The sequence below is a fragment of the Apis laboriosa genome, unplaced genomic scaffold (genome assembly GCF_014066325.1).
Source record: "Apis laboriosa isolate Shangri-la unplaced genomic scaffold, ASM1406632v1 scaffold99_cov153, whole genome shotgun sequence".
In the NCBI taxonomy this organism is placed as follows: domain Eukaryota; kingdom Metazoa; phylum Arthropoda; class Insecta; order Hymenoptera; family Apidae; genus Apis; species Apis laboriosa.
This window is the reverse complement of record NW_025224965.1, coordinates 944,439-972,173: the sequence shown is the minus strand read 5'-3', so window position 1 is coordinate 972,173 and position 27,735 is coordinate 944,439. Positions and strand designations below refer to the sequence as shown.

Genomic DNA, 27,735 nt, shown 5'->3' with positions numbered 1-27,735 from the left:
AATTTATACTTTCTTCGATGAAATGTTACGTTATATAATTGTATATCTGTAATTACATTACAGAACAATTACATAAAAAAGATCGAATCATGAAATTATGATGAAGTCATTCATCATTTTATGAACTCTTCAGAGAAAATGGTGTCGTGGAAAAATGTTCGAACGAGAAAGAAGTTTAATTTAGAGGAGCCTTATTTAGAGAGAGTACTGTAACCGCATTCTGGAACGCGTCCGCCATATTTTATTGGTTACGTATATATATGACTAGCATTTTCGCATCAAGTGCATGCACGGTTTCGCCAATCGAATAGCTAATCATCATGAAACTTTAGAGCGCTTTTTGTATCCCAACACAACTACGATTCGATATATATATGTAGTATATGTTCATGTGTATAATGTTATAGTTATGCTTTCATTTATTCTTTCATGCGTACGTATATATTATTACATGTATCGAAATACAGTTGTGCCTTGTTCGCTCGACTAGAGTACAACTAATATCCATCGTGTAGTCGTGTAACGCGGACGACCGATGAGGAATGTCGATAACGCTAGATCCTCTTGCACAATAATTTAAAAATTAATAGTATTGGTGAATTGACGAAATACAAATTATGTAGATTATATCGTCGACTCTGCTCTTAACGATTCTTCAATTCTCCATTTTTTTTTCTTCTAAATTAATTAACTATCTCATTGATTCAAAGATTAGAAATTTATCATAATATAAAAATTTTATTGAGAAATCCAATATAACTGTTAATATTGAATTTTATGAATCTTAAATTTTTTTTCAAAGATAATAGAACGTGTAAGATTAAGAATGAGGACGACAATATATGAAATTGGATAATTATTAGATGAAAATTTTTGAAATATTTGAAATTGCTATTCAAAATTATTTTATGAAAAGTTTCATTTTATTATTAAATTTGTCAAATCTAATATCTTTGGTTATTTTTAAAATTCTCCAATAATATTAATTCAATCAGAGTGCAAGAGTGTCTTGGTTGTTCGTTTAACGAGCAATGAGATCGGTTTTTCAGATGAAGAGTACGTAAAATCGTCTGAAAATAATACTTTTTTATCTTCTTATCTCGCCCAATGAATTTACGTACTCTGTCATCTCGTCGGTTTTTGGGATTTATTACCAGGACAATTTAATTGTTCCTTTATGGTAATTAAACGAATCAACGTTCTCGCGAAGGGAGCGTGTTATAAAATTAAAAAAGGTGATTTTTCTTTCTTTTCTTTTTTTTTTTTTTTGTTCGTTAAGCAACGCGAACGATACAGCGACAATGAAATGAGACCTCGAGTAATTCACATTAGGAAAGGAGATACCTAGAACGCTGACAAAATCTCAAAGATTTATCAAAATCAATGATATTTACACAGTAAGTTAGACGAAACGCTCTCGATTCTCGTTTCGATTCGGACAATTTGCGCATTCTTACGAAACTAACGAAACTACTTTTTTTTTTTTTTCAGCGCCAATGATTCTCAGTCGCCTCGAGAAAAATTCGCGCGACACACGTTTGATTATAAAACTCGATTTTTGGCGGAACATTTAAAGCGGCAACGCGTTAATATGAGACGACACAACCCTTGAACATTTTTCCTCGGAATATCGACGTGTCGCGGTTGATACCGGCTGAAAAACATTGGCTGATGAAACCCTCTCGTTCGTAATCAGAAAAATTCGTCTAGTCGATACGAAAAGTTTTTTTTTCCCCCTCCCTCTTATTTTCTTCTAAACCTCGATTCACGAGGCGTCACGAGAGAGAGGATGAAGTCTTTTCTCGAATATGCAAAGATGTCGCGCGCCACAAAATCATCGTCATTCATAAAAGCCTAAGAATTTCCTTCATACTCACTGTAAGTATACTTACACAACATATTATATTTTTTTTGTATTTATATATTTATATTTATATATATATATATTTATTTATATTTATATATATTATATATATATATATCTTCTTTGCTCTCTGTATACGTCTACGTTTAGTATGAAAATAATTTCAAGCGCGCCTTGTTTCGTCGCACTCGTCCATCATCCAGCCGGAGCCGGCGTACCGGAAACTGGTAGCAGCCGCCTCCGGTCTGGTCACCGTCCAATAAACACTAGAACTGGAAGCCCCGTTCCCGCGACGTGAGAATCACCTTCTGATGGCTGGAAGAAGCAGTGACAGCAGACTCACCAAAAGATGAAGGACGAGCTGAGCCCGATGGGAGACACCCGGACTTAAAGCGTCGACCGGAAGCTCGCCTGGCGGCCTCATTGATGGCGGATTGTAATTTCTGTCATAATCTGCAAGCAAACACATCTACTTGTGCACGAATCGTCCAGTATGTATGAAATTGTCTCTCCTTCTTTCTTTCTTTCTTTCTTTTTTTTTTTTATTTACATTATTTTTCTAATCATAATAATTACGGAATCAGAAAGATTATAAATTTTAAACGATTCTTTAGATATCGATCTTACAGTTTTTCCAACAACGAAAGAGTTTAAGGATAATTCATAAGTGAATAATTCATAATCGAAGATAATTCCAATTGTGTAGATTCGTTTAATTCTCAAATATCTAAAGAAATCAAAAGAACACTCTTCAAATACATTCCACAACTCTTTCCACGCAACGATCATAAGTTAATCGAGAAATCGACAAGTTTACTACCAACAATACTCTCTATAAAACGTGTTCGACAAATACGTACATTGAAACATTGTTCCCAATATCCAACAATGACGTATTCAAAGACAATCGTTCGCAACACTAATTTATAAACGTCGTGTTTCCCTATTGTGATCGAATTTTAAGCCACCATCGTCCAAAACGCGACAAATTCACTCGTTCCGCGTAATCGCCGCATTGTTTTGTTACTTTCTCGTATTAAACCGTTCCTCCCGCGGAATTAACTTTGGAATCCCTTGACGATAAGAACGAGAGAGGGGATACGACGTGGCGAACACGTGGAAATAAGTGTACAACAAAGCCGAGGTACGGCCGAGGTACATGTTGCTCGAATAATGGGGCGTTCGATTATAATGCACAGGCCGGATAATCGAAGGTTTGGATGGTGATCGTGCGAACAATGCTGATAGCGTTTCTGAAAGGATTTCGACCGGACAATGCGACGGTGATTCGAGTTTCATAGGGAATGAATGCGCGAAACCAATTCGTACCGCCGTTAACTCCGAATTTCAATGGCCGCCGTGGGAACGATCCCCGCGTAACGCCGCCATCTTACGAAATAGGAGGAAAAGGGAACGTGTCGTGTGCCCGTAAAAGGGGAAAACAAGAAAGGCTACTTTTCATCTTACTTTCATCGTGTACAAAAGGATTGGAAATTCTTTTCTGTACCTCGAGAGTAGTAGTAGGATTTTAGTTCTAAATAAAAACGAGGGAATTTGGTGAACTTGGTGTCAAAGATGAAGAGAGTGTAAATTGCTCGAGAAGAAAATATTGAATTTTGTGAAAATAGCTCGATGTGATGTTTTAGAATTCAAGGAATTTGTAATATAGAATTTGGGGATTTTTAGTGGGGGATATAAATCTAGAGATTTTGCATTTTGATATAGAATCTAAAAAAATTAGATCGTGATAATATTCAAGAAATTTAGGTTTTAATATCGATTTTCGATAAAGAATCTAAAGAATTTAATTGTATAGAGTATAGAATTCTAATAAAGAATTCTAATAGAGAATTTAGAAATGTTATACAAAATATGAAATACAGAATCTAGGAAAGAAACAAATAAATAAGAAATTATTTTCATTTTATGAGTATTACTGGATTTTATTAGAATCGATGGACGAGTAAAAATTTTGTTTCAATTTGAAATAGAAGGAATTGGCCGTGAGCCATTGTTTACAGATTCTCTGTTGTAAAAGTAAATATCCTTGTGTTATTTTTAACCAGAGGCAAATTTCCAGTTCGAAAAACTGTTTTCGAGTTCAATGCTTGTGTTTAACCACCGATAATACGAGCGATTTATTAAAGAGCTCACGATTGAACGTGAGTTTTATTTTATTTTTATACAAATTTTCTGGCCAGATTTTCCATTTCGAATTATTGAAAGAGAAAGAAAAATCCAAAAATCGTTAAATCAATATAAGTATAATAATATGAAAAAAGGGCTAAAAAAATTATGCTTACTTTTCGCATAATTGAAAAAAATTTGTCGAATTTGACGATATCCTTCAATTAAAAAATTAAAAATTAAAAACACTTTTTAAAATTGTACATCTGGCATTCGAAGAACAAAATGAATGGTCGATGGTGTTTTAGATATACACGAGGATTGTCCCATAAAATGGTCGATCTTTCAACGACAACAAAAATATATGAGCGAGTATGAGAATTGTTGGGATAGAGAAGATAAATACAAGGAGTTACGGATAATACGAATGGAGGGCGGAAGCTCGAAGCTCTTCCGCGTCTCGGAATTAAATTCGACCAAATTCTCGGAATCTCTAGGATATTTGGTCTGCGCAAATCCCTTTTTAATGAGATAAAAGGCTCGCCAGCGGAAGACTAAATAAATTTATACTCCATTAGATATCATCCGGAGCCTGTTAAATCCGACTGATTCAACGATATCTTTAAAAGAAACGATCGATCAGACAATTTCTAATTATATATACGGTATGATTTAATATCTTTGAAGGAAACGGTATGAAAGGAAGGATAAAATAATTGATAAAATTAATGTGACACGAATTGTGGAGATATTTATACTCCTTCAAAGCTCGATATAATATTTTAAAAATAATTTAAAAGATTGACCTAAATTAATTCATGCTTGTCGAATAAACTTGTTCATTAACTCTATAAAATAAACTTAACTTTTCAATTTATTAACCAATTTAGAATTTTAAAGATACATGCAGATTAATTTATCCCTATAAAAATAAATCTACGACACAATAACTTATTAAAAAATAAAAAAAAAAACTCTAGGAAATACGACTGAACTTCCACCAGAATAATTATTCGTGATTTCCTAAAGAGTAACTAACCTACAATTAAAATCGACTTTAATTTTGATCGTATAACGTGAAACCCATCAAACAAAACGTATCAAAATATTCGTTCAATCGAGAATTCGTTGGAAAATATCTTCTGAATATTCGTATCCAGATGAGAAACGTTAGAGTGGCGGATGAAAAGCTGAGGTGAATCGGTCAACGAAGATGGCGGCGTATGGGGATACGGCGTCGGAATTACGAGATTTCGTGAAATTTGATGGATCGCGATATGGCAGGGGAAAACAATTTATTAAATTATTCCTTGGGGTATCGTATCTGGCGGATACTCGTCGCAATAAATACGTAATTTACGAACGGCGAGTTCGATTCTTTTCAGTGGCGCACGAATCTTCCTCTCTCCCCGTTCAATTTCGCCACTCGATTGGATTGGCCGGTTGTTCTAAGTTTTACAGACCGATCTATGTTGGATCAACACCGCCACCTGTGGCGCTAATACAAATCCGGTAATGTTGTTGGCTATGAATACATGAATATCAACCGGGGAAGAAGTCGATACATATGTACGTTTACCCCTGTTAACCCGACACCAACTTCGATCTGCATACAGGTATCGCGCGAATGGAAAGCGAGCTGTTTGATATGTAGACAGGAACGTATATCTGTCGAACATCCCCGCGTGAAACGGACATCGAAACGATTTAATCTCTCGTTCCTTTCGTTCATAGTCCTTACTTTTTAAGGAATAATACAAAATTTGTTTTATGGAATTGTTATCAGTGCCTTCGTGATTATCGTTGGTTAGAAAATTGATTTCGAATTGCTTCTTCTTTAGCAATATATTATTACGTAATTTCTTATGGATCTTCGAATATTTAAACAAAATTCTGTAAATGCAATTTATATTACATCATCTCATATTTTTCAATTCAATCCTCTTTCCACGAATCACAAAATTAAACGAAATTTCTTGATAACAAGAATTCAGGTAATCGTTTATTTTGTTATTGGAGAGGAAATAAAAAAGACACGTATAAAAACGCAAGGCGGTGCGAAACTAGCAAGTTTTTTTTTTTTTTATATTTCAAAAACGAACGAGGAACAGTCGTGGCGAATTCACAGCATTCCTCAGGAGTAGTTCGGCCGCGTCCGCTTTGGCTCGTTCCCCAGAAAGGGACGTCGAAATCGCACGTCCGCCCGGGAAAAAGTTATTCCCACCTACGAGTAAAATCCACGCTACGTGACTTTCCGCATGGACAGCGACAGACGAACCGTTTTCCAACACTTTAACAACGTCTTTACCGGTTCTACACCGCCCCTGTTTCCATCGTTTCTTTCGTTTGCCCCCGATTCCGTGACAGAATCGCGCCAATCGCCTCTATCACGCGACCGCCAATTAAACAAACTTTATATCTGGAATGAAACTAGATTGGGAATAATTGTTTGGAAACTTGTGATTATTGGTCGATGAGTTCGCGCAGGATTTTTATTTTTTTGCAAATTTTTGTGGTTTTGCTGGCTGGTTTTATTGGAAATGAACGTATTAATTGAGAATGAAGTAATTTTTGAAGTTTCGAGATTAGATTGATTTTGATTATGTTTAATAATAATTGAACATGTTATTCGAGAGAAGAGGAAAGTATTGTAAAAAGATATGTATGATTTTTGTTAAAGAGAAGAAAAGAGAAGGGATAAAGATATTTAGTTTCAGAAAAAGAAACAACGAAATTTGCGATTGATTGGACAATATATTTAATTTAAAAATATAAAAATCTAACAAATTTGATTTCGATTTAATTGATAGAAACGCGATCAAATATTCTGAAATCTCTAAGTATAATTTTTCTGCTGGTTCATCTAATGTTAGTGTTTACTGATGAATAAATAGAAAATTATTAAACATTCCAACCATAGAAACAACTTGAACAAAATTATTATTATTAATTTAAATAATTTAGTTCGCTTATTTAACGAAAGAAAAATATCAGTATTCACTCAAAGATCAACTATTGATAATATTATTAAGAAGACCAAATATTATCATATAATATTATGAAGTTAAATAATAAATTTTTGTATCTCTCTTTAATCAATATTATTAATATTATTATATTTATCAATTTATCTTCAATATTTTTCAATCAAATAAAAAGACACGTATATATTTTTAATTTTTTAAAATTTGCACAATGACTTCTCGCGTAAAATATTTTTACTTTCTTTCAAAAAAACATAATTTAAAATATCAATTCTTCGATTTTTCATAAGCTTTATCGAAAATATACGCAATTATAATTATCGCACAATTTTCATAAAGAAAAGTGTACAAACTTATTACTCAATCTAACATGCAACACAAAGACATAACTTTACAATAACAATAGACGAATTTTTAATTTGAAGAATTATAAATCAATTACTATTCGTTCAACGAAATCCCTATATTTTATCCCTAAAACAAAATAAATCACATTCCTCCCCCCTTTCAAATTACCTTCCAATCGAAGCGATTTGAACGAAAATCGAATCGATACACGCTCGTCCAAACTTTCCTCCGTCACGTCAGACATTAGGATAAGCTTCTCTGGAATCGAGGGGTGAATTGGGGTGCCGTGTCGATCGAGGTCTCGACGAATACAGATCATAAAAGTTCGCACGGTATATAAGAATCAATTCATCCGGCAGCCACTGGTCTCGACTTTGGTGCACGTGCGGGTGTCGATCGATTTAACAAATGAAGGCGAGAAAGAGGCAAACAAAGGGGTCCAGATATGGTGGCGAGAGAGAGGGGAGGAAGGGGTTGGAAAGAAACGGGTGGAATTTCTGGTGGCACGTTTCCACGTTTCGACGGTTGGTCGATGGCCGCGGGTCAAACGAAACTCGTTTTTCATTAATTGAAAGTAAACTTTGAGAAAAGGGTGAGGCCGACTCCCGAGGAATCTTTCAACAAAGTCATTGAAATTGAATTCGAGAAGTTTGACGTCCGTGCCATTTGCTGCAAATTTATCGGTATGCAGCGTTAATATCGTTTTATCTTCGTTTTATTTTATACGCGGTTTTATTAATTGTCGGTATTTTCAAATCTTGGCTGGTGTGTGATTTTAGTAAGGAGAGGGAAGAAAGTGGAGATACGATGACAGGAAACGAGATAGAGGCAAGAATTTTTCTTATTAAATTCTTCCAAGAAAGATGAGAAAGATTTTTTTCATATTTTTTTGCATGCGTTCAGCCATTTTAAATTTTGTTGCATTTTTCGCTGTTTTTCGACTGTTTTTTTTTTTTTGTATTTATCTATAAAGGACCCTCTTCGATTTTTGATGCCGCATGTTTTGTGACAATACTCTGATAAATTTGAGAGTTTAAAGAGAATCGATTCTAAATAGAATAACTTATGCTTTAACACATCGATTAATGGTTTAATTTGAGACCAAAATTACAGAAAGTTTGATTACTTTTTTCTCATGGTATCACTTTGAAATACCGTGATTGTTTAATTAATTCTTAATATTTTTATGTCGTTTCAATTAACGACGAAGAATTAGAAATGAAACGTGTGGTCATCAGTCATGGATTAATATTACGTGGTGTAATTATTTGAAAGAAATTATTCAAACGAATCAAAGAAATTTATTTCTTTCTTAATTGTAGTTAATGTACATACTTAGTGCATACGTAATTCTACATTAATGCATTATTTCCTTATGGAATATTTAGACTTTTAATCGATATTCGAAATTTAACGGTAGTTAAACTCGCTGGATTGCTCTTCTCATGCGTATTCATAAGATATTACGACGTTTAATATTCATAAGCTACGCGATACTTTAAACGGCACCGCCTCGAATCAGACTGGTAACTATAAGAAAATAAAACGGTAGGGAAAATTCGTTTTCCGACTTAAATAACCAACCCGTATTTCAACAGGAATTCCTTTTTCCGTCTTCTGTTCTAAAATAATTAAAAATCTGTTGGACAATAATTATTAAATTCATATTTGCAATCTTTATGCAATTTAAATGAAAATTAAATCAATGAATTTAATTAAATAATATATAATATGCAAATATCGTATGTAAATTAAAAAGAAAAAAAGAATGAAAATCGAAAGATCTTTCTTCTATATTATTGAGGATTAAATTTATATTTAAATCAATTTATCGAGATTATGAATTTTTTAAATAATTTTTTCAAAAATTTTTCTACAAATTCTAATTTTTTAATCCAGATAGATTCTGATATAATTTCCAGTTTGGGAAAAAAATGAAATATTGAAAGCTACTGTAATTTCCAATCTTTTTAAGTAAAAGTTAAAAGTTTCGTTATTTTTTGACGATTTCTTTCGATCAATAAACCAGCTAAAGTAGGGATTCTTGATATAAGACTCTTGAACTAAAGTGAAAGCACTTATTGAGCGGTGAAAAAGAAGTTCATACTAGTGCCAACTATTGTTGATATCTTTGGATCTGAAGTTTCTCTCGAGCTGGCGCGTCTGAAAAATACTTCCGGTTCAATTTGAACTTCGCAAATAGATATATGAACATTTAAGTTCGATGTGCAAGAAAATGTCGACGTTTGACGGATAGAAACTAATTAGTAACTTCGTGAAAATCAATTTTGCAGCGACAATCGGATTACAAATTCCCTGCAACTCAGAATCGCGCAAACTAATGTCAACAATGTCTATACAACTCTCTATTCCGTTCTTCGTCCAGTAAACTGTCAGATGAAAATTTCCATTCCATTTCATCGTATTTTAACTTTACTATACTTATAAAAGTTTCGTGGACGATAATTAAATTTTTCCCTCCTCGATATTATATCATTTTTATCTCTTATTATTTTCAATCAAAATATTTTGTTATACTATTTAAATTTCTTTCATTCACTTTTCCTTTAAATCAATTTATAAATATAAATACAAATTCCAAAAAACCATACAAATTTTTACCTAAATTGAAGACAAATAAGAAGAATTTAAACTATTAGATAAATAAATGCAAGAAAATTAAATTCATCATAAATTTAATTTTATTGTCCCCACAAATTATACAATTTTAAAATTGTTCCCACAATTACACATATTTTCATGCACACGTCCAATCAAATTAAGAAAAAATAAAGAATAGAGAATAGAGAAACTGTAAAAGTTTCTCTCACCCTAAATAAAATCAATCGTACAAATTTTTGATCTATCACTGTTCAAATTTAATCGTTTCAATTTAAAATTGTTTCAGAATCTCGAAATCGATATTGTACGCATATCCAGTCAAATTACAAAAAAAAAAAAGAAAGAAAAGAAAAGAAAAAATAAAAAGGAAAAAAAAACGTGAAAAAACGAAGAAATCGATGCAGAAACCAGAGGAGCGATCGGTAAAATCACTGTCGTCGAAAGTGTAATTCTGAAATCCATTCCGGCCAGTTAAAGGGAACCAAGTAACGTGAAGTAATTCGTTCACGGATAAAGGGGGATCACCGAACATTGGCAATTTAGTGGATTCACCGGAGAATCTCTCCACCTCGAATGTGCACCGTTGACGAGGTTTTAATTACGCTAATTACTCGAACGAAGCGGTACAACAGGCAGCCACCAGGGTGTATCGTCGTGGGAAATGCCTGAGGTATGCGGCCCGCGTTAAAATAGATATTTACTGACCTGGATTTCGCCATTCCTCGACCTCGTAGTCGATAGGTCGTTGTCGTAATTTCTTGTTACCGTTTCTACCTAAAATGCATTACACAAAGGCGGTTTTACATGGTGTGTTTTATGATGAATCGTGAGATGGAGAGACACGGGAATAGATGTCCTTGCTTCAGGGGATGAAGGGAAAAAATAGCAAGGAGGGTGGACGGATGACGATATCTGTGCAAAGATCGTGTGTGTGTGTGTGTGTGCGACGTTTTATAAAAAATGAAAATTAAACGCTCGGCTAATTCTGCCTAATTTTTCGCTCTCTTCTCCTTTTTTTTACTTTTTTCTTAGAATATACTTTTGTCTAATTTTTCATTTTTCATTTTTCATTTTTTTTTTTTTTNAATATATTTTTGTTCTTTCTTCAGAAGAATTTTGATTAAGATGAATACTTTTCTTTTAGGTATATTCATGTATTTTTAGTGTGGTGATTTTGATGTGGGATAAAAAATAGCGCAAATAGGCTGAATACCCGATAAATTTGAGGTTAGTTACCGTTCTTCTTCATCGATGCAGTCACGTGATAGGGTGGCGGTGTCGTGGACGTCGTAGATGGTGCTGGAATCTCTGTGAAGAAAAAGATGAACTTTAGTGAGTATAAATTCAGTAAATTTTTAAATCATTACTTTTTTTTCTGTAAAATAGATATAATATATTTTTTCTATTTTCTTTTTTACTTTATTATTCATTTCTAAATTGAAGATTTTAAGCAGATTTGTAATTTCTTGATAGACTACAAGATTCGTATATAGGATATATACAAATATATCGCAAAAGTGAAAAGATTTGTGAGAAGTGAAATTCCTTCCCATATATTCACATCGCAGAAATCGACATTACGACGTATCTCGTTAAACTTTTAATTTCAGCCAATTTATTCGTCCAAGGAGGTGGAAAAGTATACTCTCTCGGGATAAATATATCCTTCGTAAATTTAATCGCCAATTACGAGCCACGTTGAAAAGATAAGGACGCTTGACCTCGTCAAACGATCGATAGCCATCGAGTGGTAACGATAAGAGTTTTTTCCGTAAAAATCTATTGAAAATCTATTCATTTTTTTCAATACAAAGTCGTATATAAGAAAAAAGAGAAAGAAAGAATTACTTAATTTTCAAATAAACACGAAAACGAATTCAAATACAATCGAATACAAATTCGGCAGTGACGTTGCATCTAATTATATCAAAATTAATTGAAAATCTAATCGAAAGATATAACAAATTAACTCAAAATAATAATTTTTTAATTTACTTTTCAGACTCGTCACATTTTCATAATTTAATACACACTTTATCTATCTTCCTCTCTTCTCTAAGATTTAAAATATTCGGCTAATATATCCAAATTTTATAAAAAAAAAAAAAAATGGCGATGTACGAGAAAATTATACGTGAAATTACTCACCATCTAATTTAATGTCCCCGTCAGTTCCACCGAGAGAATTTTGTGCCACGCATTTGTACGAGCCAAAGTCCCTCGGGCCGACATTTCTAATCTTCAGCATCATGTACTTGTTGTACCCGTTGTCGGTGGACACCGCCTCATATTTATCGCCTGCAATAGAATGGTAATTGCCTAGGCAAATAAAACCACGTTCTTCTTTCTAGTTTGAAAAAGTTTATGCATGGGAGAACAAACGCCAAGGCATATCGAACGAAGCAGTGCTTGCGTGAATATTTCATACGTTCTTGTGTTTGATACGTGTATTCAAAACGTGTACTGCAAAATTTATCGCTAAACAAACAAAATGAACGCGCATGCAGTTGAATAACTAGACGAGAGTGCAATTTCTTGTATTATTTTATTATATAATTTTATTTTGAATCGCGAATTTTATTTGAGAATTTAAATATTGAAGAAAATTAAATTTTTAATTTTTTATTTTATTACAAAATTAAATAAAATGATACTGATTACTTTTTCTTATTTGTTAAGAAAAGGACATAAAGTTGAATACCAAATAAAAAAAAATATAATATAATAAAGTATTATATCACGTAGATGAAGTTTTTTTTAAGAATGCTATATAGCAAAGTATTTCCTCAACTATATTTTGTAGAGAGTTCCTGGGAATACATTTATGGTATCGATATAACTTTTTTTTTAAAACTTCAAAACATAAAAGGGGATCGTTTCGTAAAGAACAAAATTTCAAGTATTTTTTAAGAAGATAATCAATAAGATATAATTCATAAATATAAAATGAAATTAGCAATAAAATTGCACATTTGTTGGTAAATATTTTATAAATTTAGATTGCATTTTATTTAAAATAATTTTTTAGTAATGATTTTTAAAAAATATAATGAAAAATATAATCGATTTTATTGGAATAATTCAAATTTAAATAAAAATTTCAATATTCTTACAGAACGCTCTCTTCGAGAATTGTATACAGAAAATTTTGTTCTTTTTGTGTAGCGAATAATCATTATCAAGTATAAATATAATTATATCACAGTTAAAATTACCGGAGACAATCATATCGCCACGTTCGGTCGTCCAATAATTAATCGAGGTAGGATAAGCTTCTGTGTGACATTCCAACGTGACATCTTGTCCAATATATGCCGCTTCTAATTGATTTGGTATCGAAAGCATAGGAGGAACTGCAACAATAAAAATAGTAAGTGATATATTTAATTCCTCTTTTATTATTAATTTAAATAAAATTTCGGATAATCTCAAATATCCTGTTTATATTCTTTTCATAAAATATTGCTCAAGAATCAAAATTTCATTGATAAAACGAATGAAAATACATATTACTTATCCAGATAATAAGGAAATTACGTAATCGAAAAGGCGGATATTTGAAATAGCTTGGATCAATTTTTGGGATTAGGTGAGCTTTGAACTTTAGCGACGAAACTTTCCACGCTTTGTACTCCCCAAATTTAGAACTATTCGAACTGCATAATCTAGTGCATCAGAACTCTCTGTTTGCAATTCTGTAAATCCTAGAAAATCCATTAACTTATAACGAATTTCGTTAAAACTTTTCGATATGTTTGTCACATCAACATTGATTAAGCAAATAATTATATTTTCCAAATATAATTAAGAAGCAAATGATCAATTCCATAAATTGTAATAAGAAATAATCGTACAAAATATTTAAAAAGTAATAAAATAAAATATAAATATAATAAAATCAACTTTTTCAAATTTATTCAAATCTATTATAAAAATAATAGATTAATTGCGTGTTAATTTAGACAAATAGAATAGACTAGCAATTATTAGAGAGGTCAAAATCAATAATAGTTAGACAAATGGGATAGATCATTCATGATCAATCAAGTGAAACCAGATAGGTCTAATCAAATAAGTGGAATATGTCAATCAGCCAGACAAATAAAAATAGGCCAGCATGTCATATTTAAGCATACATGACTAAGCAGAGAGATATATATTGAATAATTATGATCGAAAAAAAAAAAAAGAAGTGGATCAATCAATCCATGACCCAAATGAATTAATAATAACTAAATAACGTAAGTTAATCATAGTCAAACGAATGAAATAAATCAATCATAATCGTCCATCTTCATATACTTTAATTTTCTTCATTTTTCTAACGTGTTCTATATAAAGTTTCACTCAAAAAACTTGAACATGATTCCATGAAACGTGAAATTCCTCTCGAATTTTCGATTATTATACGATGTTTGCTTCTCCAAGATCAATATAGATATATTCCATGGCCGCAATATCGTGTCATAGTTTCATCTTTTACGAAGCAACGTAAATCACAATTTACTACCACCATGTATATTCGAGACGATATCACTCTTGTTAGATGGCGTCCTTCGTCCATTCAATATTCTTCCCTTGACGTTTTTGTTGAATTATCGAGTTGATATTGGGACAACCATTAGCCGATCGCGATATTGGGAAGGAGTTTCGAATGGTTATCATCTATCTGACTCGAAAAATTTGGAAAAAAAAATTTTACTCATCGATGATATTGATTGGATACGTGAGCTACGTTCAAAACTGTAAGTTTTCACTATTAAATAAGTTAAACGATATGATAATGTTACAGATGATTGTACAGAAACCTTTTAAAAGATCTGTTCTACCAATTATAATAATATATGGAAAGTATACGTGACAAGTATGTAAAAATATAATATTAAATATTTAATAATTACTTAAATATTTCTAATAAAATATTTTTTGTAGGGGGCATGAAATGATTAAAATCTCAAATCCAATTATTCCTTCGCAGAAACTAAAAAAAATGACAACGGAAAATACTTAAACGTGAGTAGTACGTGATTCTCGATGAAAAATTTCCATTTGAAGACGGTAATTCACGTTTCATCGGCCGATTATTAAACGCTCGTGTCCATCCATGCGGTAGAACGGAGGCTAATGTGTCGGAAAAGACAGGGCGGAAACGCGTTTCGCACCCTAAAACTGGATGAACGTGACGGCCGTGAGGGGGATGAACGGATCTAGGTACATCGAGCATATCTGGGTCAAGTGGTGGCCGTAAATCGTTGGCTAAATGAGACGTTGAAAACCAACATAATCCATCGCGTAGGATAGAACAATTATTCTTTATCGAGATATTGTGCATTACGTCATCATTGCACTACGTCCAAAATTATTTATCTATTCAAAGATATCATGGTTGCTGTAATTAAGTTTTTCTTTGGATCGAATTTTTGTGGAGAATTATTTATTCTGAAATTTGACGTTTCGGACAAATAAACAATTTATATGGATGAAATAATTGTTCTATAATTCTTATATACATTTATATTAGTTTGTTTCATTGTTTCTTAAATAGAATATTATATATTATATATCAACTAATTGTTCAAACATTTTCAGGGATGATTCTCCAAGTCAAGATTTCCAATTTTGTTTGTTATTGACAAGAATCAATGATACGTTGCTCTATTATTATATTCTATCAGAAAAGAAATATAGTTTTATCTAAAATGAATTTATTTCAAAATAAAAGTCATTATAATGTATGCTAACGAGATACAAATCGTTTTATCCCATTGAAAAAAATTTCAATATAAATCCCACTATAAATTTCATTCTCTCGTTTCAATTGTACGATGCGAGCAAATTTTACACGATAATAAAAATGATATTACGTATTAAAAATGAGAAATAATTTGACACGAACAGTTTCGAAAATTTTCTATTCAAAAATATATTTGAAATCGCGGGAAACGCGAGCGGTAGACGATATAAATATTCAAGCAACTTCAAATATTTTTCCACGAACGCAATTTTTGAAAAGTTTCGAAAAGGGAAGCGTTTACGCATGGTTGAAGTTAATATAACACGTTCACAAAATTTAACGGGGCAGTTTAGGATTAACATGCATATAAAGCAGTCCAATAAACACACACGCCGCTCCTTCACTATTTGAGGAATATATGAGGGAATATTTCAGTATACTCACATTGCACGCGAAGAGATATGCGTTGGCTAACTCGCGGTGGAACGTCGTTCGAAGCGATGCACAAGTATGCTCCCATGTGCAATCGACTTATCTTCACGATGTGCAACACCTCGCCATTCACGACATTCACTATAATACAAACAGACCGATATTTCATTAGAGTTTCGAGTGTATAAATCGCATACAATTAATTCATGTTTTAAAAGGGAAGATAGATTCAATTGATTTTGATTAATGTGTCAATATTTAAGTATCTATTTATCGTAGAAAGGAAAATGCTTGAAATTATTAACGTATTGATACTCGGGGATTTATTGAGGATTATTTGGATTTATAATTTTATATTAAGTGATATCGATGATATTTTTCTAAATTTTGTTTTATTAAAAATTAATTTTTAATAAAGAGAAATGTATATAAATTATACATTTATAAATAATTAAATACTTTTTATTTTCTGCTTTGCAGCGTACATTTTTCTTTCGTACGAGAAATATATTATAATTCGTTTAATAATCGTAATTTTCATTCGTTTTAATAAAAATAAATGTTTCTCACGTATGCTTTTTTTTTCTTTAGAAAAATTGGCAGATGAGTACGAAATTTTAAATTGCTGTATCTCTCAAATATACCACGACCCAATAAGCAACTTTTAAAACCGCGACCTCAATGTTTCTGTCACTTTCGAGCTATTAATATACACCACAGCTCATAATTATTCTATCGACTTTAAAAATCGATATACGTCGCTCGAATAATTTCGATACGTAACATTTCAATCAATTTATAATAGAAACTGTATAATAAATAATGACATTCATTATTTTCTATAAAAAAAAAATTATGTTTTTCCAAACAAAAGATATTTAGTAAATATTTATTATATGGACGAAATATAGAAAATATAGAAAATCTATATGGTTTGAATATTTATTACAAATTAATTTTTTCTTCGTTGGATAGAATTTTGGAAATACTTGCTAATATATATATAATAAATGCTTTTTTTTTTTAGAGTTAATTTTTTATTAAATCGTGCAATTTTGGATGGGTAAGTTTCTTCGGTGAAGTCGAATCGGTGAAAATTCGGACGTAACACTATTTGTGGAGAAATCGAAGTTTCCAGGTTGAAAAGTTCGGCTAAAAGTTCAGAGGAGACGACCTACTTTGACAGTACCGAATTTATAAGTGCAGAAGGCATCGCGAAACCTCCATCTACTTAAGATGAACTTGGAACGCTCTTGCTCTTTTTAAAATATTTTTAATTCGGCTTGATGTTGAGAAAAGTTTCTCATTAGGATATACGATGTTTTTAATAAATATATACCATTAAAAAATAAATGGGTAAAGTATTGTAAGAATATTTCGTTTTCAAGGTAAAAAAATTTAATATTATCTGGTAATTTTTTTCACTATCTTTAATCTTTTAAAAATATTCCCCATTATTCTAAAACGTCTTTTTAATTGTTTTTTTTCTTTTTTCAGACTGATTACCATTCGTTATTACAACGAAATTCCATTTCAAACCACTTGAACCACTCAACTTTTTACGAGCGAGTATTACTCCTATAACAATATGAATATCGTCCATTCAAGATTCGAAGTTTGATTCTCTAATGCATCTATAACCACGGCTCATTAATATCTGTCGTAGAAAGTAATTATTTATTCCATCCTATATTCACCGCTTCCGCTATACACCGGGCATATAATTAAATTACGTTAAACGATTTATCATTCCGGCCAGTCGCACAAACCTGCAAAACTTCCGCGTTCCACATTTTCCTGTAACTTTTACCGTATTTTGCGGCTGTGCTCGGTCATCCGTTCCAACGAATTATGCACGTGAGCCAAAACGAGACCCCGCGCACGATGTACGTAAATAGTCCCGTTTCCGGTTTCACTCCACTCTAATAAATATCGAAACGAAAAGTTCGCCAAGACAATAAAATTCCAATGGAACTGATAACGATATATTTTTCGATACGATTTCACGAATTGGATAATTTTTTTTTTTTTCTACATTATGAAAATAATTAGATTAATGTGGATGTTTCTATCATAAATAATATTAAAAAGGAAAGTACCAGATAATTTTACAAATATAGAGCGTTGTAATGTTACAGAATTATCATGTTCTAGATACATCCGCTCGTTTCAGTGATAATGCAGTTAAGTGAAATTGAACATATTATTATTAGATAATACCTAATTTTGATTAATAACACATACGTGTATTCAAGCAATTCAATCGAAATATAGAATTGGAGAGATACTGTTATACTGATCTCTCTACGATGTAATTATAGGAAATTGCGGGACACTACATTACATTTACCGAGCTTCACTTTAGCTTTAATAGGGTTGATTAACTTATTTGTTAAATTTAACGTGGTTTACAATGTTCGTTTAATCCTTAGGTAATTTATGTGCGCCAAGTTTTCTATAAAGGCCATCCACGGTCCAGTTTAAAATTTTTCACGATAATATATTTTCTGTTTTAGAAAGGAAAATTATAAAATTACACTTGTAAACGCGATCAGGTTAAATAACAGGGACGAAGCAAATTATATCCCTGGAAAGGCGATTAAAATGAAAGGAGGGAGGGCAAACAATTTATCTGAAGATGCATGAGCCGTAGCAATGATCGTGATACATTGAAGGGTATTATTCGATTCGAGGAATTCCACGTTCTTATACCATCCCATTACCTTCCCGTTACTGTTCTTCGCCAATTGTAGCAACAATTCTTTCCTCCTGATACAATGCGCTTTTACCTTTTACCGTGAAAAACGTTCAATTGGTTTTCCATCGCTCCCCAACATTTACTCACGACCAGTTTAAAACGACCTGCGGAACCTATTTACAATCCCCTTTGCCCTCTGTTTCGCCAAGAATTCTGGGAACGATAATTTCGCGTATAAAAATAGCGATCTGCAGGTACACCGTTTTATTATCACCCTCTTATTGGAACGCGTCTGCAATCGTCGTCCGTTTTTACGTTCCTTTGAACGTTATGCTTGCATATTTACGCGAACAGGCTGCGTTTCATTACATTTTACGTTATTCCCCCAGAGATATAGGTCTTCTTTTTCTCTCAACAGTCGTTTTCCTTTTTTCTTTTCTTTTTTTTTTTTTTTTTGTTTTTTTCAACTTCCTTTATTATTCCCCTCCTCGCGATTGTGTGATATTGCTTCATCGACTCGGAGTCGAGGGTCGTAAACTATTTACACATTTTCTATTGATCGTTGTAGATGGAAAAGGGAAATCTAATTCCACCAAGGATCAGGTCAAGGATCCTAGATACATCGTTGATGCGAGATAAGATGAATTATATTAGACAGATAAATAGACTGGGCTAAAAATAGTTGGATAATGGAATAGATCAATCACTATTGGTCAAGTGGAATAAGCTAGGCTCGAGCAAGTAATAGTCAAACAGATAAGTAAATAAATTAAACAAATAAATAAAACATACAATCGTAATTAAAGTTATAGAACAATCCAATCATAAATGAATAAAATGAATCAGACACGTAGAATAAATCAATCGTGGTCAAGTGGATGAAGCTAGCAATGCTCAGGCAAGTCGAACAAGTGAAACAAACCTATAATAATCAAATAAAATAAGCAAACTATTTTTTACTAACACATTTTTTTCAATTGATTAAATGAATCAATGTAACCGAAGTTATTACGAGTTATGCATAATTTCAAACTTTTTTTTTTCATAATTACTGTACACTACAGTGCGCTAATTCAATCTAAATTTGATACCGGTAGTCGCGTCATGTAATAAAGTCTCGTTATTACCGTTTTCCACCCTATTATTTCCTTATCAAATAGATAAAACTTATTAACAACACTTCCCCGGCAACAACGCCACAATACACCCTAATCGCCGACAAAAGAAAACGCGTGGTGGCGGCGAAACTGGGCTGCGTCCTCGATTGTACGAGCTTATCTCGCGTGACTCGAGACTCTTATCATTCGGGAGGAAATATGGGGGCCTGTGAAGGTCGATGAAAGGAAGGAAATCTGTTGGCGGTGTGGAAAGTGGTGCAAGAGGATGGTGTGAATCTGGTTGCCAGACCAGACGCCAAATCTATCCATTGTTCCATAAACAATGCTTCAACGAAAAGATGTGTCTCCTACTTTCCAGAGTTTTAATCAAATAGTTCCGCAGAATCCCGCAACTATCCTGCTTCATCTGTTTAGCAGGAACTTTTAAAAGTTTCCGTTTTGATGGGAAATCACGATATGCCATTGCTCGACGAAATTTCACTGGGGGATAAATCTGTTGCGTAGTACAGATTTAATGGAGATTGTGGTCAATTATTTTTGAACGATGTTAGTATCGTTGTGTGAGAGTGAAATGATAGATTCGAGACATTTCTTAATTTTATTTTAAATTAAAAATTTTGATCGTAAATGTTTTCTATAAGTATGGTAATAGATGGTCGCTTTTTATGTACGTAATTCTTGGATATTTTGGATTGGATGTGCTGTGCTATTTTTTTTAGAATATTTTGAGTTTTACATTCAATATTTTTTTATTAAATTGTGATATCTTTTTTATTAGAAAACAACATTTATTGTTTTCTCTATCGTGATTAGGTCATTTAGGATAATTTTTCTATTCTTTATTTCCCTATTTTCTCATAAATTGTTCCAATGCTAAATAGTGACGGACTATCTTTAAGAATCCTTAAAAATTTCCATTTAAATATCATGAATTAGAATTAGAGATTTTATTGATGATATAAGTCAATTAAGCTATAAGGATTTATAACAAGATTGTACGTCCTTTTTTAGTAAATCACTTTTAACTAATAATAATTTCTTGAAAATCAAATCTGTGAAAAGTAAATTTCAAAAATTTGGCCAATTTTCTTCCAACTATCCACATATTATTGCATTAATCTTTCGATTCTTCGTAGATCTTATTTGCAAGAAGTATCTCAATTGAGAATTAAATCTAAAATCAGATTTTTGCATTTGTCAAAAATCATTCCAAATCAAATATCAGCGAAACCAGCAGCGCGAATCACCTTCAAAATAGCGCCGAATCCCAATTTACTCGGGCAAGGAGCGGCGTGAAATTTTCATAACGCGAGCATTGCACGATAACGCAGTGTCTTTCGAAGCTCATCAGCTCGTTTGAATGTTAAACGGCAGATAAGAGGGGACGCAAAAAGAACCGCGGAATAAATTAGCGGACGTTCAATGCTCGCCGCCACTTTGCATAACATTTTCCGCGTGCTCCTTAACGTCTTTAAGAATAAGCAGACAGCTTTCCCCGAAGACGAAGTGAGCTACCCTATTTGGGAATTAGTACGTGATGTATTCCGCCCCATAAGCGGTGGCCTGGACGTTGATATTTCATCCCATCCCCCTCTTTTCTTTTCCCTCGTTTCCACCCTTAAGTAGCCTTTTTCGCGTTATTACCGCCAGATAACCCGGCCACATTCATCCTCCGACCAAATCCTCCAGCCACGATCGTCTCAGCTAATGTCTCTGCGTGTGTTCGCTCTATAGACGAATTGCTCCCACTGTTTTGTAACTGTTCGAGCAATTTTAAGTAGAAATGGTGGGTACGTTTATCGCAGAATATTGTCGTGATATTTATGTTCAACGATATTCCTCGTAATTAGGTTTGAATAGATTGAAAATAATTGAAGATTCTTTAATATCATCAAGTTTGGTGTAATGGTTGGATCATAAGATGTGACGAGCGTGAATGAATATTTAAAAATTGTGAAAAGAGTTAGAATTTTCATTTTTAAAATTACTTGTAAATTATATAGTTGCAATTGATCTTGGAATGATTAAAAAGGAGAGTATAAATTCTTTTTAAATTTACATCTCCTTTGCACATTTTAACTTTTATATTCAAAATTAATTATTCAAAATAATTCATTGTTATATGTATTTTATTAAAGGAATATTAAGTGTTTGGATCTTTTCGAAGGGAATTATTCGTAAATTTTCATAAATCAACGAAAGGCGAATTTTAATCATTATTTTATAGAATACTCCATTTTTCGAATTCTTTTATTCCAACAAAGTCTGGTAGTTATTTATCAGCAAAAGACAAAGCTAAGCAACAGTACCTTTGGGACCTTGAATATTGTACAATTTCCTAGTTTCACTCTCTTTATGCGACTACGAAAGCTCATTTTTTAAGGTTAGCTTCTTCTTACCATTAATAAATAAAGACAGACTTCCAAACAATTCTTCTCTGGACCAGAGAAGAGAATATCCTTTCCCACTCTTCAACAATGAAAAATTACGTACGCGATTGTTCTGAGGGAACTGAGAATTGCATTTTTCTTCAATGCACAAAGGAGATGTAAATTTTTACCGATGGACACTATAGTTTACTAATGTTTACTTTATCAAGCACAAACAATTTTTTTCGTGATGAATAAAATTCTTCTTTCATATTTCAACGAAATTGCATTAAAATTTAAACGAGTTGATATGAACTTTATGTTTATCTTTATTATAATATTTTATAGCAATGAAAATATATATTGCATCGATTAAACAACTAAATAAATGAGACTTATGCAAATGTTGCGCTTTCGATGTTCGTTTCCAAATTCATCAGATTTAAAACATTATTATATATTTACGAGAAAATTAATATGTAATAAAATAAATTAATATTATTTATATGAACGTAAAATCCTATTAACCGAAGGAAAAATCACAACTACCGATGAAAATTAAATGAACTTATTGAACGTATCGATTATAAATAAATAATATTATACACATAATACATAATATTGCATAGCTTTCAAAGCTCCATTTTCAATTTAACCAATCTTAAAATATCCTCCAAAATAAAAATCGTGATTCCTTTCTCGAATTCAATCTTTCGATATTAAAAATCTTCCCAGAAATCTTGTATTTAAAAAAAAAATAGAAAAAAGAAAAGTAACACGTACATTTTTCAGTCACACGTACAAATATCCTTAAAGGGATTTAATTTCTTCAATATCCTCTTTTATTCTTTCATTTTCCCACGCGAATTATGGGATGAACGATTTTGATGAAGGAAAAGTAGAGGAAACTCGCGGAGAGCCAATTGGAATCTATTCCTTCAGGGGTTGAGACGCAAAATTTGCTAGACAATATTGTTCACGAAGTTGCACGGCTGTAGCAACGACTTGGTCTTTGAAAGTACAAAGGAACCCTCAAACGGCAACAAGATAAGCTCGTCTACGAGGATCGACGTCGGTACAGTTTGGCCGCCAGTTTTCCTCATCGTTTGATGCCAGGCTTGCGCGTAAAACGAGTACAACGTAGATTCGATTTTCCGTACCGCCTATATCGATATCCACCACGCGACTCTCTCTCTCTCTCTCTCTCTCTTCCCCTCTTTTATTTTCTTTTCCGGAACAAGAATTCGTTCTTAGATCCCGATTTTCTGGTCGTCTCGTGTTACTTTGATCCCGATATATACTGGCAAAAATTGTAGCATTGATGGAAATAATATGTAGAATAGGAATTTTTTTACATTTTATTTTATATTTAAAGAAATGTCGTGTGGAAAATATAAAATATAAAAATGTGAAATTGTTGTGTACAATTTTTGAGAGCGGAGATTTTCATTTTATTCACATTAAAGGGAAAATATTTTTAAGATTTAATGCGAGAAAAAGAAAGAAAAGAAATTATATATTATATATTATATATTATATATATAATATATATTATATGTATTGTATGTATAATAATTATATATTATATATTATATAATAATTTTCTTAGAAAAATAAATTTAATGATCGTAATGTATCAATTATACATTTTCTAAAATATTACCATCGGAAATGAAGGAATTTTTTTTTTTAATCTTCTTGTACAAAGAAGAAATTAAATATTGGATACCTGAAGAATATTTAAGAAGAGATAATACCTATAAGAGATAATATTTCCAGTAAATAAGATTTCTGAGCGTCCTCTTGCATCGTGAAACGAGTTTTACACGAAATATCTTTGTCTTCCCGTTCGTGTCGCAATTTTTGCCACATTCTGTACAATTTCCTGTAAAACTTGGGATGGAAAAAGAACGCTCGAAGAAGATCGTAGAGAATGATGTAGACACGTTCAACCAGCATTATGCAGGCATTGATTACCACTGTTTTCTAACCTTTACGCATCGTACACTTTCATTTCTTCGATATCCGTTTTCATAACGCTCCTCTCGAACGAGGAGAAATAATTTTCCCCGCGTTAGGCAAATTGTTATTGCGAGGAACGTTGTTTTGCCGCCATAAGCGATCCTGTTTATTGGATCACGTTACTGATACAAGGATTTCAATTTCTTCAAAATGTTGTGAAATTCGATGAACGTATACAGTTTCTTCGTGGAGATGGAAATTTTCATTTGGAATGAGATATTGTAATTTGTCTGTACGTAAAAATATTCATTTCACCCTTTAATCGCGTAACGATACAATACTGGCTTTTGTTTTCATGAAAGAGATTAAGAAAAAATATTTATAAATTAATATATTCATTATTTCTTATATCTGTATATTTTTGTAAACCTGGAAGATAGGAAAGGTGGTTGTTTTATATTTGTGCTATGAATAGTTTGCTTTTTCAATTATTCATTATTTTTATGCAAAAACAATTTTTTTGGAAAATAAATTAAGACGTATAAAAATTTAATTATACAATTTTTAATTACTATATCATTTATAAAGTAACCTTCTTGGTATAAGAAGAAATTAAAGAATTAAATCTTAAAGAACAGAAGATTAATAACATAAATTAATTTTCAATTCGATTATTATACACTAATTAATTTTTCAAACAAAATTCAAAGAAACTATATCAAAGTATAATAGCTCAGAATCTTTTAATATTATGTATTAAAAGATTCGATATACTTCTTTTTTCCAATTCACTTCGATTAATATATTTTTTAATTTTCCAGAACTCGAAAAATAAATCTGTACGTGGAGTTGTTAAATATTCACCGAACTACCCTTTATGCAACGGTACCCAACTCCGCAATTAATTTCTGGCAAAGTTCAAGTAAATATTTCTCGAATCGTCGTTCGTTTCCTGAATACGAGCACCAACTTATCCAGCATTCCTTTCCCAATTCGAGATATTTTTCTTTGTTTCTTCTTTACTTACTCTCTTATCAGCTTCTCGGACAATCGTAGGAGGGAGCTAAATCTTCCTTTTCTTGGCCATACACAAGTGTCTCGATACCATTCTTTAAAAGTACTGGCTTCAGCTCGTGCGTTTTATAAAATTCGATTTTCTTTTTCATTTCTCTTCAACATTCTTTTTCACTTCTATGAACGAAAAGCTAGGGGAGGAGCATTGGTATGTGCACACGATACACGTACAACATTCCAACACTATAAATTGCTCCTAATCTTTGCCTCGAAGTGATGGCTTGGTCGAATTCTTTTCTCGATATAATCGGATCACCGGTCGTAATTCTTATAAATTTCTGTGTACGGAAGTAAATCGGTTGATACAAACATTTGTTAAATTTTTCAACACGAGAATATTGTTATAATGTTGAAAAATAAAGAAATATCGAAAATTTTCTTAAGAATTTTTTTTAAAAATAAAAATAACTTGTTATTACATTTTTTAAAGATTAGAGTCCACGAAGTGGAAATTTATAATAGGTATTTTAATAAAAATTATATCCGACTTATAATCTTGTTACACATAATATATAATGCATACATACTATTCGTTAATCATAATCTTCAAAATGAAATCTGAAAAAACTAAAAGCGTATCATATAAAATCAAGTATTACAGCATATAATTCATTAAATTAAATCATTAAATTCTCATCTCACAGGATAATTATATTGAAATTGTATTGAATCGATGAGGAAAAGTTTCGACTATCTTTAATCCCAATAATATAAACATTTCAAATGATAAGCAGTACATCACTGTTCACGATAAATTCATTCTACAAGAATAATATTTTGTATTTACAAAATATTAGAAATATTATTAAAATCCTATTTTTCTAGTATAGTCGAGTAAAGTCGTGAAACCAACGAGAAGCCAGGGGAAGTCAAATTGTCGATTCCCAAAGGACGACACATCGGTTACCAAGCAGACAGTTTGAGCACGTGTTTGCAATCGTGATATTTTGTCCAATTACGCCTATCGAATGACACGGTATGGCGGCAGATGGTGGCCGAAGATAGCCTTCGATACACGATCGTGGAACGATATCGTCTCCTCATAAGCCGTTGATGGCTCGCCGCCGTATTGCAAATTGATTGGCGTTTTCATGAATAGTGGACCGCGTTTCACGCGTTTCGATCGGTTCGCTTTTATGGAATGGTTGGTCGCGTTCATAATGAAGGAACTAGTTCCCGTAATTATGCGTGGATTCACGTGGAAACACGTAAATCGACATTGATTGAGAGTTGAGTATCGATAATTGAACGGAGATTGAATAAAATTGGATGAAATTTATTTATTTTGCAAGTATTGAAAAAGCGTTGAATTTGTGCGAGTGTTACGATTTTTGAATTCTTATAATTATCGTGATGCTGAAATTATGTGGTGAAGAATAAATTTAAAACGTTTCAATTGTCTATATTTTTATTTTAATCTTCAGAGTGTTGAGAATTATTGGTTGAATAGAATTTGTTTCACTACCAAAGAAATTTAAATTGTCTTCTAAAATAGATACGAATGAATTAAATATCAAAAAATTCGTAAGAAATAATAAATTATTAAAAAAATAATAATTTCTGATTGACGAATTTTTCGATCAAATTCAGATTCCAATTCAATTTAAATATACCATTGTGGAAAATTCTCATTATCAAGAAGGCATGAAAAAGATTTAATCCTATATTTCATCCCCTCCTACGAAACTCTATTTCTACGAGTTCTCACGGCAAAAAAGTTAAACAGAATTTCGCAACAATAGTTCCCTTCGAATTACATTAATCTCCACGACCCCGCTAATGGCCGGTTGAACAGGCCAGATCATATAATGCAACGGTGGATTTTTATCCCAGGGCCCGGGAACGATTCGAGGCATACATATTTATCAGTGACAGTTTATACGGTGGAGTTAGGGCGAGGCGTAAGCTTCGAAAGCCTCGTCTGAGCGTCTGAAGCCGAGTATGCCTCGAGGGCAATGAAAATTTAAATTAGAGCAGAAATTAAATCCGGCCTTTATCCGATATTGAGAAAATCCTTTGGAACGGACAGATTGTCTGACGTCCCTCTATCCTGTACATCTTTACCCATTGCTCTCTCTCTCTGTCTCTCTCTTTTTCTATATATTGCAAGCGAGACGGTACGAGGGATTGCAGAAAGAAAAGAGGCCAGAAATACATGGAGGAAGAGAGAGAGAATGAAAGTGTCGTGCCTATCACACCCTTCATAATTAGTAATTAAGAAAGTAATTAGCATCGATCGAGACGACCTCTGCGCCAAGACGGCCGTGTTCTCAGAGCGGAACAGATATTTTTAGAGCAGCGCGCCACGACAACCGGAGCAAATCGATTATTTACGATGCTCAACGATCAAACGTTTCCTCCTTCCTCTGGCCCGAAGAATACCTTGGTAAACTTCCGTTGCGT

At 32.4% G+C, this 27,735-nt stretch overlaps 1 protein-coding gene across 5 annotated transcripts in view; it reads right to left on the bottom strand.

Annotated features, from left to right (window-relative positions):
* Positions 1 to 999: 999 nt before the first annotated feature.
* The window catches only part of LOC122719704 (neurotrimin-like), a 248,748-nt gene continuing 222,012 nt past the window's right edge, over positions 1,000 to 27,735 (bottom strand). For 2 of the 5 annotated variants that reach the window (XM_043945752.1, XM_043945751.1), the window contains exons 6-11: positions 16,124 to 16,252; positions 13,161 to 13,298; positions 12,094 to 12,264; positions 11,182 to 11,253; positions 10,651 to 10,719; positions 1,000 to 2,317 (exon numbers count right to left, since the gene is read on the bottom strand). In XM_043945752.1, the coding sequence (XP_043801687.1) occupies positions 2,166 to 2,317; positions 10,651 to 10,719; positions 11,182 to 11,253; positions 12,094 to 12,264; positions 13,161 to 13,298; positions 16,124 to 16,252 (731 nt within the window). In that variant the 3' untranslated portion in view covers positions 1,000 to 2,165. Of the gene's footprint in view, positions 2,318 to 8,896; positions 8,963 to 10,650; positions 10,720 to 11,181; positions 11,254 to 12,093; positions 12,265 to 13,160; positions 13,299 to 16,123; positions 16,253 to 27,735 lie in introns of those variants that run through there. The other 3 variants (XM_043945753.1, XM_043945755.1, XM_043945754.1) reach the window with 3 other exon arrangements.